The sequence below is a fragment of the Pecten maximus genome, chromosome 10, assembly GCF_902652985.1.
Source record: "Pecten maximus chromosome 10, xPecMax1.1, whole genome shotgun sequence".
Taxonomy (NCBI): Eukaryota; Metazoa; Mollusca; class Bivalvia; order Pectinida; family Pectinidae; genus Pecten; species Pecten maximus.
Window position 1 is genome coordinate 21,608,361 of NC_047024.1, and position 15,487 is coordinate 21,623,847.

Sequence of the window (15,487 nt, forward strand, 5' to 3'; positions counted from 1 at the left end):
GCAACGTCGAGCACGTCGTATGCAATGGGCAACGGCACATATGCCCAGACGTTTTCCTATGAGACGTTGGAGGTCTATGCTCTTCACCGATGAATCTCGATTCACGTTATTTCGAGCAGATGGCCGTCAACGTGTGTACCGGCGTCGAGGCGAACGTTTTGCTGACGCCTGTGTTTTGGAACACGACCGATTTGGGGGTGGATCAGTTATGGTTTGGGCGGGAATCTCCCATGGTTTGAAGACGCCTTTGGTGATAGTCAATGGGAATTTAACGGCCGTACGCTATCGGGATGAGATCCTTAGGCCCCATGTTGTGCCGTTTGTTAGGCAGCATCATCTAACCTTTCAGCAAGATAACGCGAGACCACACGTTGCAAGAGTCTGTAGAGACTTTCTTGCGACACAGAACATTGTTCCTATAGATTGGCCTCCATATAGCCCCGACCTGTCCCCAATCGAGCATTTGTGGGATGAATTAGACAGAAGAATTCGAAATCGCCGTAACCCCCCAAATACCCTCCCTCAGTTAGCAAATGCACTCGTCCAAGAATGGAATAACATTCCAATACGGAAAGTCAATGCCCTGATGAACTCAATGCAACAAAGAATTAGAGATGTGATAACTGTTCGAGGAGGACACACACGATATTAGGGCACGGTTTCAAAACTGCTGCCATTTCAACTTGGATTCACGTAGGGTACTACCAATCATGACCTTCTAGCAAAGTGACCTGTTCTTAAAATCTCTAAACATTTAAAGGATGTTACATCAATATTCAATATTAACTATTACATATGAAATTTAAACATAATGCTCACAAGTATTATTTTATTAAACCTACAATTTGAAGTTGCGTTTCTTTTTCGTTTCAGTATATATACATATATATTGTCTAGAATGCATCATTTTAAAATCTTGCAGAATGACTTTGTATTGAGAACTATGAGGCTAGTTACAGCCAATTTGTATATTCAGATTTGCAAAAGAAAAGGACATGTCATGTAGCTTGGGAAATGTGGACACAGTGGGTCAAAAACAATTAACAAAATTTGGGGTACTTTTTTATGGTTTATTGCATAACATGGCTAGTACATTGTACATGTCCATCAACATTTCCCATGCAAGATTGGAGAAGTAATTTCTGGATAGCAACTGTTGTCATTTATAGCCATTTGGTTGAAACATATTACTGACAAGGTCACCATTAAAAAATACCTGGTTTCAATTGTTTTTCATATTGATAGTCCATAGTAAAACATCCTGTGATCTGAATTTTCCAATTGATTGCTTTAAAGTGTTTGGAAAAACTGAGAAAAAATAATCTAATTGACTGATAGGCAGGCTTTCCACTATCTATCATGCTTTAGTTAAAGTATTTGGAAAAACTGAAAAAACAAATTATTGATTGTTAGGTAGAGTTTCGACTAATATATCTGTCATACATTTTACTGGTGTTCCTACCAAGGATTTATAATAGTTAATACAGTCGAACCCACTTAATTTGAAATCGGATATATTGAAATATCGTTTAATTTGAAGTGAAATAAAACCCCCGTCCAAATGCCTTCTTTGTCTTTGTATTGTTTCATCGGTTATTTTGAAATCGGTTTATTTGAAATATCGCTTTATTTGAAAGGAAATTATTGCCCCCGGCAATGCTAAACCATTGTTTATGTATCGCTTAAATTGAAAGTCGCCACGACTGGCTTAGATTATATAATTACCCGCCTTACGGTAGGTGCGTCCGATCAATAGATAGGTAAAAATGAAATTCTGATTTGCACAATACAAATAAATTGTGACTTTTAATCATTAAATGCGTTCGTTATGAGCATGAATCTGTATTTGTTTACGAATATACCTTGAGGGACACAGCTTATTTTGGCTTCTGCTACATACACTGTATATACATCGAAATTGACTCTCATTTAACTACACGCGAGACAATTACAAATGACGAGGCCATTCTTAGGGATTCGACAGAAAATGATAACAACGTAACCAGAACAGTGATATTGACAACGACCCTCAAACAATTCGTGAAAATCCATCTATCATCGACGCACATGTCCGATTTCAGACGGTAGTTTCTTGGAAAGTAGCCCGGATGTACCGGAAACTGTTCTCACGTGTGTCCGCGAACTCAACATAAACAAAAACAAGCAACAGTCGAAGACTTCTCCCATCGAACTTACCATTATTTTTAATAAACTGTTAAACTATTATCATTTTGGAACCGATTGTTAATACTTACTAAGTAAAATCAACTATATTGAACAATGGTGTGCTGTTTACTGAAATATTATCGGCAAAAGGCTGGATCCCGGTTATATTGAAAACCGGTTAATTTGAAGTATTTTTCCATTCCCCAAGCATTTCAATATAACCGGGTTCGACTGTAAATGCAAAACACCAAAATTAAAGATGAATATCTTTCAAAGGGACATAACTCTTCAAACAGAAATCCTATATGAGGGAAAATGAAAAGACCCCACTCTAATGTTGGAATCATGCATCTTTGCAATTATATAACTGCTACAGTGGTATTATTTACCGTCCTTCAGTTGATTGAAAACATTTCGTTACTGAGGCAGAACCAACCTGAATAGTGATATTGGGATTACATTCACTTTGTGCATTGGACTGGAATAAACATGGCCTCGCACCTGTACATTCTCCTCAGCACAGGGAAACTATAAGGCGCCATTGTCATGGAAATTCTCGTTTGTGTGTAAATTTCCGTTGATTGTTCCAGATTGGCGAAGGATAGATCTACCAACAAATCAGGGTTGATTGGATTTAACGGCTCAATTTCACCATCTTATTAAAGCTATAAAAATAAGGCTGACACCAATATCATTCTTATACTGTCAAAAGGTGTTAGTGGATTAGCATTACCTTGGTGACAGCTAGCCGACCTCTCACTGTAACACTGTCATCTACTACATGGTCACAGTAAGCTGACCTCTCACTATAACACTGTCATCTACTACATGGTCACAGTAAGCCGACCTCTCACCATAACACTGTCATCTACTACACGGTCACAGTAAGCCGACCTCTCACTATAACACTGTCATCTACTACATGGTCACAGTAAGCCGACCTCTCACTATAACACTGTCATCTACTACATGGTCACAGTAAGCCGACCTCTCACTATAACACTGTCATCTAATACATGGTCACAGTAAGCCGACCTCTCACTATAACACTGTCATCTACTACATGGTCACAGTAAGCCGACCTCTCACTATAACACTGTCATCTACTACATTGTCACAGTAAGCCGACCTCTCACTATAACACTGTCATCTACTACATTGTCACAGTAAGCCGACCTCTCACTATAACACTGTCATCTACTACATGGTCACAGTAAGTCGACCTCTCACTATAACACTGTCATCTACTACACGGTCACAGTAAGCCGACCTCTCACTATAACACTGTCATCTACTACATGGTCACAGTAAGTCGACCTCTCACTATAACACTGTCATCTACTACATGGTCACAGTAAGCCGACCTCTCACTATAACACTGTCATCTACTACATGGTGACAGTAAGCCGACCTCTCACTATAACACTGTCATCTACTACATGGTGACAGTAAGCCGACCTCTCACTATAACACTGTCATCTACTACATGGTCACAGTAGGCCGACCTCTCACTATAACACTGTCATCTACTACATGGTCACAGTAAGCTGACCTCTCACTGTAACACTGTCATCTACTACATGGTCACAGTAAGCCGACCTCTCACTATAACACTGTCATCTACTACATCATGTCACAGTAAGTCGACCTCTCACTATAACACTGTCATCTACTACACGGTCACAGTAAGCCGACCTCTCACTATAACACTGTCATCTACTACATGGTCACAGTAAGCCGACCTCTCACTATAACACTGTCATCTACTACATGGTCACAGTAAGCCGACCTCTCACTATAACACTGTCATCTACTACATGGTCACAGTAAGCCGACCTCTCACTATAACACTGTCATCTACTACATGGTCACAGTAAGCCGACCTCTCACTATAACACTGTCATCTACTACATGGTCACAGTAAGTCGACCTCTCACTATAACACTGTCATCTACTACATGGTCACAGTAAGCCGACCTCTCACTATAACACTGTCATCTACTACACGGTCACAGTAAGCCGACCTCTCACTATAACACTGTCATCTACTACATGGTCACAGTAAGCCAACCTCTCACTATAACACTGACATCTACTACATTGTCACAGTAGGCCGACCTCTCACTATAACACTGTCATCTACTACATGGCCACAGTAAGCCGACCTCTCACTATAACACTGTCATCTACTACACGGTCACAGTAAGCCGACCTCTCACTATAACACCGTCATCTACTACATGGTCACAGTAAGCCGACCTCTCACTATAACACCATCATCTAATACATGGTCACAGTAAGCCGACCTCTCACTATAACACCGTCATCTACTACATGGCCACAGTAGGCCGACCTCTCACTATAACACTGTCATCTACAGTGCAACTTCCGAAAACCGAACCTTCTAAAAACCGAACACCTCTGAATACCGAACGAATTGTCATTGTACGGAATTGGTCCTTCTTTATTATAGTATTAAAAAACTTCCAAATACCGATCCCTCTGAATTCCGAACACCGGACTGATTTTGTGTCCGGTTCCTGTTAAAATATACCAAAAATTACTTCTGAAAACCGGCCTTACCTGAGCGATTATGACACGAGGTCAGGCCAGTCAACCGTGAAACAACAACTGTGACGCCTTATTGTCTCGGGCCCTACGTAGGTGATTTGTACAGGTATCCAATATATACCCCAAGGGGGCATTATGACGGATGGCCTAGTGTATAATCAACACGACAATTATGAAACAATGCCACACTTCATTGACGCGCGTCGGTTCGTTTATCTTCTCAATGCAAGTAGAGCTAGAAGCCTGAGTTTTCGCATTTAATTTAAATGAGGCCCAAAAGGGGTTGTTTTCGTGAAGAAGCCCGTGATGTTTTTTTAGACAACAGCGATGTCGGAAATACGACCAGTATCATCTGATCAATTGTAATTGATATTGAAACAAAACATCTTCACACCCTTTAATATTATTTGATGTGTAAAATATTCTGTATAGGACTATTGGCCCCATCCACATGACGAGGCTTCACCGGATGTAACAAAATGTAGGCCGATCGTAAAGTGTTGTTGTACATGTGAAAATACTGTTTAAAACTATTGTTATAGTCATTTGCCTTTCTTATATATTCTGCAATATATACATTGATTAACTTTCATAATATGCATATTATTCAGACAATCCAAATTGTCTAAGTATGTACGTGCCGTTTTGTAATCGGGTGCATTCTAATAAAACATCGTCCAACCAATTATATCCGGAATTTGACCGGTCATTTTTCGATCAACTTCTCCAAACCGAACCCTCTATAAACCGAACAAATAGTCATGTCCCATGCATGTTCGGTTTATAGAGGTTCCACTGTACTACATGGCCACAGTAAGCCGACCTCTCACTATAACACTGTCATCTACTACATGGCCACAGTAAGCCGACCTCTCACTATAACACCGTCATCTACTACATGGCCACAGTAGGCCAACCTCTCACTATTACACTGTCATCTACTACATGGTCACAGTAAGCCGACCTCTCACCATAACACTGTCATCTACTACATGGTCACAGTAAGCCGACCTCTCAATATCTCCAACAGAATATATTTGTAGTTAACCCTTATATACTGCCATTTTCTGGGTTATTTGTGTGGTTTACATTATGTTATTGTCTAGGAGTATGAGGAGGAAATATGTCATGGTACGTGTTAGAGGATGTTTTTGGTTTCATCATATACATTATATTGTCTTAATTATCCTTTCATATTCGAACCACTTTTGCTTGCTGGGTTTACATTGGGTATTTTATAAATTGGGTCCCTCAGAAAAAATTTGTATGGACTTCCTGGAAAAAGTGGGGTCTTTTTACATTTTCTATGCTTTAAAAAACTGTATATGGGAACGGCTTCAATGCAAACTCAGCTGGGATTATAGTGGATTATCAAAACTACATATTTCTGGTTTGAGTATACATTATATGTACTGTGAAGCAATGTGGAATGTTGACACTAGGCCGAGAAAATATACATCGAATAAAAATACATGTTTATGCCTCCAAAACTTTCGAAGTTTATATTTATATATATATTTATATGCGTGTGTGTGTTTCAACAAACCTACTTTGTCATTTATGGATTGACACTTAAAAATCCTATTCAACTTCAAAATGTGTTAAAGGAGAACTTGGCCATTATTCACCAGTCTATAATAAAATGGAGATGATGTGTTTAGGCTATGGGGGAGAGCATGGTACATCTGGTTTCAGTTGAGATGTATCCCATATACCAGATTTCTCTTCCTGTGAAAACATTGTTACAGAAATCACTCGGCAGTATATTTCAATTTAGATATTAGCGTACAAACAGATAAAAATTGTTTGTGAACCAATATTGAATAATTCAGAGCTCTCCAGCTACCAGCAACATTGTGACACAAGATACTTGCCACCTCTGTGTGTATACAGTATACAGCGTGACAATGTTCACTGGTCGAAAGCCCTGATCATTACAATTACCACTGATGTCTGCTTCGGTGGACTATTGATTCAGTTTTAATATAATTACCCATTTTTTTGTATTCAGTAAATATTATGATTTTTGTATATATTTAAACAATATCATTTGAAATATTGATTTTTTGTGTGTTTTAGGTACATATATTTGCACTGTAGAGTTTTGAAGCCTCTTTCAGCAGTACATTACAAAAAGTGTGCTATATATTATATATTTATATATATACAAGTGGAAAATGATTTACTCTTTTATTACATTAAAACTGTCAGTGGAAATAGAAAGCTAGATTTGCAAACACGGAATCATCTGATTTCTTGTATGACAACCAAATTTGATGGGAAATGAATCTGTTGTCATGGAAACGTTACATGGCATACATATATTGGCTATAGGTTTGATGTCTGCTGTCACTGTTAATACCAGATAAAAGAGATTTTCATTCGTTATTAGGTCACACTGGTCATTGGTCATCAATAACTGTTTGGATACCCTAGAATTTCCTGGTAACGTGACGGGAGGATAACATCAGATTACTTCCCTTCTTTCGGCTTCCTTCACCAGGGGGCAATCTGGAATAAAACCAATTAAGCTTTAGTAGCTTTTCTTATTCCATTTTTCATTACTTTGTCCAAAGTTCTTTGACGAAGTTGTCACATTCCTATAGACTTAAATAGGCTTAGCTCTATATCCTCTCTCTCATTATGCTTTGTCAATATAGGGTCTAAAATCTGTACGATAAAGGTCAACAGTTCAACAACAAATGGCAAATACTACATGTACGTAAACCGAATAATAAATTGTAATTCTGGGTCAAGATTGAAAAAAAAACAAGGGCAAAACATAAACAAAAAATATTGATATACTCTTGAATAAATAAAAAGACAATAAGTCAATTAGGACCAGGTGTTCCTTAGGAATAAGCATCTTCTGCTTAATTGACAACACCAACAATGTAAAGCAAAGTCGAATCTTGGCAATGCTATGTTCTCAAAGTAAGAACCGAGGTGTTGATGAGTGTCAAAGATGTCTTACATCATTGGTTGCACAAGGAAATATGAAACTTTCTGATGAGAACATTATGTCAACCATTCAACTTTTTAATACGTCTAAATCACAAATGTCGGACAAGTTCATTAGCCTAAATCACAAAGGTCAACACCAACCCAATAGTCTACACTGCAGAAGTTGAAGTATTTGCACTTAAAACATCTGTGTTAAAAAAAAATGCTGGGAATTTAAATTACATATGTACTTCAAACTGCAGGGTTTGAAAATTTACTTGTAGAGATTTTTTTGGGCCTGAAATGAAAAGACAATAATGTTTTGGTTGAGCTGTGTTCTTGCCTTTCTTATAACCTTGACCAGATCAAACTTTGTTCTCTTCATCTCTGATTTCAGCTGTGTCTGCAAAATCCAATTTTCTTCTGCAAATGAAAATCTTTAGAAATAGAAGTGAAAATGGGTTTGTGGCACATGTTTAATGCCTAAAGCTGTGACAAATTCTTAGTCCCAAGTGACACAAAATGGATATAAGTAACACAGTGCTACATCTACCAGCTGTCATTAATGCAATGTTTTCCTTCTTTGTTTTATCTGCTAATGGATACAAGCTGTAAATGTCTATTTCATTTAAATCCCATTCCAAACATATCATTCTGTATACGATGGAGATTTCTTCATCGCAATGCATGTCAAGGACATTTGAGAAACCACGGGATCCAACATATTCAGATTAGTTTGAGTAGAGCAGTTCTGAAGGGACAGAGCAGAGGAGTGCCGAAAGGTTCGAAAGTGAGCTCAAGAGGAACTTACTAGAGGAGTGCGAATGAGATAGATCAAAGGGGTGCTGAAGGGGCAGCAAGTGAGCTCAAGAGCAACTGACTAGAGAAATGTGGATGAAACAGAGGGGTGCCGAAGGGGCAGCAAGTGAGCTTAAGGGAAACTGACTAGAGAAATGTAGATGAAACAGAGCAGAGGGTGCCGAAGGGTCAGCAAGTGAGCTCAAGAGGAACTGACTAGAGGAATGTGGATGAAACAGAGCAGAGGGGTGCAGAAAGGACATAAAGTGAGCTCAAGAGGAACTGACTAGAGGAGTGCGAATGAAACAGTGCAGAGGGGTGCAGAAAGGTCATAAAGTGAGCTCAAGAGGAACTGAGTAGAGAAATGTGGATGAAACAGAGCAGAGAGTTACAAAAAGGTCATAAAGTGAGCTCAAGAGGAACTGAGTAAAGAAATGTGGATGAAACAGAGCAGAGAGTTACAAAAAGGTTAGCAAGTGAGCTCAAGAGGAACTGAGTAGAGGAATGTGGATGAAACAGAGCAGAGGGGTGCAGAAAGGTCAGGAAGTGAGTTAAAAAGGAACAGACTAGAGGTGTGCGGATGAGACAGAGCGGCTTTTCATAAACCTCTGATAATAAATTGGCCCTCCCTAATACAGCGTTAACGCTGAACTATGATGAATCAATCCAACCTGCAACCAAGGCATTGTTCTTTTCACAGCTGATCATATATCTGACTGATTCTCCAATTTTATCTGATATGTGCTATTTCTACTGCCACCTAGACAAAAAACAGAATTTGACAGTCTCTCATATCCTTACTGTATATACTGCTTGAATGCCCTGTTAGATAACTCTGAAAAACGCTTTTGTTTAAGTCATTTTAATATGATATAGACGTTGTAGGCAACATCTGTCATCCCGATGTCAAATATCTTGATGTGTAATATATTCTGAAGAGCTAAATTTAGGGATTGCAGCTGCGCATATTTTCCAATGGGAAACCTTCAGATATTGAATACCTTGTTGTAAATGTGTGTAATTTATTACCACATGTGAACTGAATCTGACCAGACGAAGTTATGGGCTTAATGAGTTAATTCATCAGAAATTATGTTTATGCACTATTATTAGGCCCTTACCAATGTAGGGTGTAAGAATTGTACCTGCTGCCCCCATTGCATGATCGTAAGAGGCGGCTAAATTTGGGATCCTATCTTTTCTCTTCTTTCTGAACAACTTTCTTCTTTCTAATGTCTCCCTTGACAATGCCTCACTTTTGGTCTTCAGTTGAGCGTTCGCCCCTGTGAGGAAGGCTTTGGGTTCTGTCCCCTGACCGAGACATACCAGAGTCATTAAAAATGGTAGTTGCTATTCCTGCTTAGCGCTCAGCATATTAGGAGTGGGACAACTGGTTCGCCCGTTGTCAGTATAATGTGACCGGGTGGGGTGTCCTGCTGGGCGTCTTCAGCAGTATGCTTCAGTGAGGTAGCACTATAAATTGGCAAAAGTTCCGGCCTATCACAAGGAGACTTAACACGACCATACCGCAGCCTCCCAAAACAGACATACGCACTCACAACATGCATGCATGTCACATGCACGGGAGGCCGTCCTTAAATGACCTTAGCTGTTAATAGGACGTTAAATAAAATAAACCAAACCAAACCAAACCCTTCGTCTGTTCGTCAGTCTGTCCACTCAGTTTTCTGCACTTTTCTCAGTTATGCTTGAAGTTATTTTGCAAAAGTTGGTATGTAACTTAAGTATGAGTAGCTGCAGATCAAGTTCGAGTTTGAGGGTTTTTGGGTCAAGGTCACTGTTACTTTTTTAAGAGGAGGCTGGCAAAGGACTGATACTCTATTGATTTAACAAAACCCAGCATGCTTGTTTCAATTGACCACATCATTTTAAAAATCTGAAAAGCACACAATGGTTTCTCTTCAACAAATCTATGACCAGTGTGGTCCTTTGTGAACCTAAGCTCTTTGATTCTATTTACCTGATTTGAGGTAAAAGTAATGTTTGCAGAAATGGTCAGAAATCCCATACACCTTTTGGACTAGAATATTGATGTTAACTTTTTATGATATTAGAGAGGCGCTAATGTGATCTGATTGGATTGTTGTGTCATAGATAGTAAATCTATCAATGATAGGCTTTAAATGATTTGAAAAATTGACTTTGAAATTTTGTTTCTAATTGATGCTTTCATTCTTGAAAAAAAACAATCAATGTTTCCTATATAAATGATATTTATTTGATGTTTTGAAAAATAGCATTTGAAAACTTGTTTCGGATAGATGTCGATCTTCCATTTTGCAAAAAAAAAATCTGTGTTTTATTTGCATTAATTGTCCAATAATTGCCCATCTGATACTTAAAAAATTCTGATCTAGTTCTATTTATCGGCCAGATGATAATGTTATTAGAACAACTGTAGTAAAAAAAAAAGAAAAATGCAAAAAAAAAAAATTGCATTTACTTATTAATAGGACGTCTAGATGAAAGCATGGCGAACGTGTCAATATAAAATGTCATATTTGATGCTCATATGCTCGATTAAAAGAAAAGCAGGAAGCTGAGCCAGACAGTGGATTTGACAGGACTGTTCCTCTATGTTGTTATTGCGCAATCAGGTGATAGCTATATCCCTTAACACTAACGGCTATTACCACTACTGCTATTAGTTTCTTGACAGCAAACCTCTCCAAATTTCCGTCATTTTCTATAAATTGTGCTCTAAATAGAAACACAAATGTCATTTTTGCATGTTAAGTTATCTCAAAATAAAGTTTAATACCAAATGTAGATAAACAGGAGTTGTCAGAAGACTACAATTTAGGTGGCAAAATTGGATGAAATTTCGGGATAAGTTTTTTAAAAGTAGGTCAAAGGTCACGGTCAAGGTCAGCAGGTCCAAAAATATATTACCAATGGAAAGGCCTTGTCACACGGAACACACATGTCAAATATGAAAGTCGAATTACCTCATGTGGTTCAATACAGTAGTCAAGGTTAACATTTTTCAAAAGTAGGTCAAAGTTTACAGTAAAGGTCAACAGGTCCACAAATGTAGTACCAATTGAAAGGTTTTGTCACTTGGAATACATACAGGATATCAAATACATAAGCTGTATCCTCATTAGTATTGACACAACACTGTTTTATAAAACCTAGCCATCTATGGATGCCGACGTCAGGAATATGGCAATAGCTCCCTTGGATTTGTCTCGGCGGGATATTGTATTAAAATTTCATGACTAAGTATTCCATCAATAAATCTTATTTAAAATAATTTTGAATTTGGGTTATTGACACCAATCTTCAAACTAATGAAAAAAAGCCTGTGTATTTAGTATAATTAGTTTGTTTAGCTATATCCGGGTGTTGTTTTTTTTTACTGCTATCCGGAAGCATGTTTTTAATTTGGCTGTTTTGAAACTTTTTCAAGAGTAAAACCAGCCAGTAGACAACCTTCACCCTGATACTACACATACACTGAAAGGCATGCATACACCATGCCCAGGTATACCTCACAGAATTCAGGGTAATTCTATTGGACAACAAAACCCTGAGTTCCTTAAAGCATAGTCAGCTTAATATAATACTAATACAATCCATTATAAACTTTATACTCTAATGTTACTCCAGTTAAAATATTTTCCAATGAATGTTCTACTCTATGCTGGATTTTCCAAAGAAGAATAATTAAAACAGAAAAATACAGGAAAGGTTTTATAAGAATTTCACAATGATTATTCTGAAATGGTAGATAGATGGTTAAGCTTGCAGTACTTTGATGAGTTTTGCCTGGAATGTTTTGCCTGTTTATGACTAGGGATGGAGGGTTTATCATAATGAATGAACGATCACACAAAATGATGCTGTGAACGTCTATCCCAGGTAGACTGTCGCGTATGATGTCACTTCCTCTTTCATCTCACGTGACCTTCTGACATGCCAAAATCACACAGCGGTAACCGCCCCAATCCCCCTTCCTTCCTCCCCCTTAGTATTAGGCTGATTGGTCGTAGCCCACCTGAGCTCCAAGCTATGCCCACCCACTTTTTTTCTTGGCAGTAACGAGGAGCAACAAGGCTCTATCATTACACAGACATGTTGGTAAACATACCAACCAGGATTTCGTACACCTCGATCAGGATCCTATGAAAGCTTGTTTTCGTTGTGTTATAGACCTTGATGTCATTGCCAAGTCAAACATGTATGTTAATATGATCATAGATCAAATTATTCAATATTGTAAAAAGAAAAAAGCTATCATCAGTTCTTTTCTTATTGAGATGAGCTTAGTAATTATTCATTGGGAATTTTCTCATAATGGAGTTATGTTTATTTGTTTATTGTGTTACAGGTGAGCAGGTCACGGCAGTCAGACATCCGGGAGTGCATATAAGCTGTGTTCGATGAGGTGTGAAATGGATATCTACTGTGTTCAGTGACGCGTGAAAGGGATATCTATGCTGTGTTGATTTGGTTGTGGATATATCTATTGTGTTCATCAAAGCGTGACTTAAAAACCAACCATCATGACTTCCACACATCAGGCCAAAGGATGTTACGCCGAGTTTACCCATCCTGCTCTCAAAGACCATATCAACCAAAATAACACGTCTGCTCTGAAGCTGGCCATTCTCGGTAAGTCCGAATACATCTAAATATACTGCCACCAACAAAAAATAAATTACAGTTATTGATCTGAAAAGCAAATAAACTTTGTCAGAGTAAACAGCAAAATTACTGTATGAAATTTTTACATATACATGTATATATTTAGAACTTATATCTCTGGATTGAAAATAGGTTTTTTTCTGAACAATATCTAAAATTCAATTGCTCCAATATCTCTCAGACATCATCCATTGTTTCTTCGTCAGAAAGTGCATGCTGGGGATTGGCTTTTAGGTCAAGAGGTCAAAGGTCAAGAAAGGTCACTTACTATTTATAGAAATTCATTGCCACACAATATCTTAAGTTCTGTTTAGCAGATTCCACTCAGACTTCATCCAGTGCTTCTTTGATGAGAGCACTTGCTTGTAACTGCATTTGAGGGTTGCATATGAAATGCAAATTACTTAAGCCGACACACTGATCATGGGAATTAGTTTTGCTTAGTAATACTTTGTTAGAGTTGTGGTATCTTGTTGTTTTATCTGAGGGTTTGTCTGTAATATTCCCTGGAAGTGATCTAGATGTTCAAAAGGGGATAAAATGGCTTCCGAGGCTTATTCTCATGTTACCTATACAGGAAATAATTGTGTGAGTTTTATTTAGAAAGAGATGGGTTTAATTTGATCATTTACCTAAAGTACAAATAAATGTATGGTACAATGATGTATTAAGTTATTATACCATGGGTTTCCTCTCCGTCCGTCTTGTACATATGTACGTGTAGTACCAAAGTTTGTCAGCTTTCTAGACGCTTCAATCCTTGAGGGATTTTGATTTAACTTCACACAATGCTAAAGGACCATAATATCTTGGACAAGTTTGAGTTTCAGGGTTTTTGGGTCAAGGTCACTGTTTTTAGTTGGGGCCCTGTAGGATATATGTATTGCTTTCGCAATACCCTAGTATGCTTGTTATCTGTAAATATATAAATTTATATAAGATAGAGCCAATGCCGTAGTTTCTTCAAAAGGTGGATCGATGGGTCCTTCGCCAGCTGCCGGATACCCAGAGGTATGCAGGGGATTGAATAGGTAGAGAAAGCTAATATCAGGAAAAGTCAAAAAGGCCTGTTGAGATTGTTTTTTCCTTATAGATATATAAATGTTGTAAATATGGCTCGAGTTTAATATTAGGCCAAGACTAACTGTCATATTCATCATTCTTTTATTGTTATCCAAGAAATCACCTTAACAACTATATATATACATACAAAGACCACTGATATGAGGATGGTAAGCTTATTAAGAAACATTTCCAAGTATTCTACATACATTACCTATGTAAATTTGGGAGACATGCTGAATGTGTTGTACACACAGTTTTGAGGGTTTCTAATAAATCATAGTGACTTATGAAAATTTTGGAGGCATTCCAAATGTAAGGAGCGTACAGTCATATCATAGGTTCTTATGATAATTAGAGAGACGTTCTGAATGTGGGTGCATTTGATTTGTTTGATTTCTCATATTTTAGGGTGTGGCTTAATTATAGGCAATGCAGAATTTAGATCTTAAATATTTTACAAGTTTAGCTGTGATAGCAGGTGGTTGTATCTTTAATCACTTGTCCCTCACCAGCAGTACTGGGGTGGTATATAGGTTTGTAATACATTTGCCAACTGTGTATACACTAGTATACACTCCTGGGATGGTAGATTGTCGCCTACTTAAATTACATGTGTGGTAATCTTCTCTTGAAAAACCCAGGAGTAAATTTTCCAAATACATATTCTATATTCTCTGTCACCTGTATTTGCCATTTTCTGAAACGAATACCTCTTGGGATGGCAGATCGAGTGCCACATATTTGAATAGGGTCCCTCGCAGTGTTGTATGGCTCTTTGATTAAAATTGGTGCCAAATGTTTTGTGCAGTCATATAACTATGGAATATGGAACTATGTAATAACACATATACCGTATTTGTCGTAATTAGCACCCAAGGAGCTTAAAAAATTAGTGATAGAGGGGGTGCTTATTAAGGTAACTAAATCTAAAGTCTAAAAGTCGATAAGAAAAATGTTTGATGCTTTCTTACAAGCTATTTAAGACTTAGCGGGAGTCTAGCTTGATCATCAAATTGAAGTCTCTACATGTAAATATACATAATATGACTTATTTTGAAGTTGTTTCATGATTAGGGCATTTAGATAATTTCAATTTCTCCTCCGGAAAGAGGAGGGGCACTTATAGGTGGAAGCTGGCGCATATTGCGACCAATATGGTATACATGTATTTGTTTTTACCTTCTTGTTCTCAATACAGAGATAAAATTAACATTAATTACTACTAGATAAGTGATATTTTTAGCATTTTCAGTACGAATCCACTTGAAAGCAA

At 37.8% G+C, this 15,487-nt stretch overlaps 1 protein-coding gene across 2 annotated transcripts in view; it reads left to right on the forward strand.

The window, feature by feature from the left end:
- The window catches only part of LOC117336254, a 237,161-nt gene that overhangs the window by 13,289 nt on the left and 208,385 nt on the right, over window positions 1–15,487 (forward strand). The window contains exons 1-2 of one of the 2 annotated variants that reach the window (XM_033896728.1): window positions 12,291–12,682; window positions 12,833–13,116. In XM_033896728.1, the coding sequence (XP_033752619.1) occupies window positions 13,008–13,116 (109 nt within the window). In that variant the 5' untranslated portion in view covers window positions 12,291–12,682; window positions 12,833–13,007. Of the gene's footprint in view, window positions 1–12,290; window positions 12,683–12,832; window positions 13,117–15,487 lie in introns of those variants that run through there. The other variant, XM_033896729.1, reaches the window with a different exon arrangement.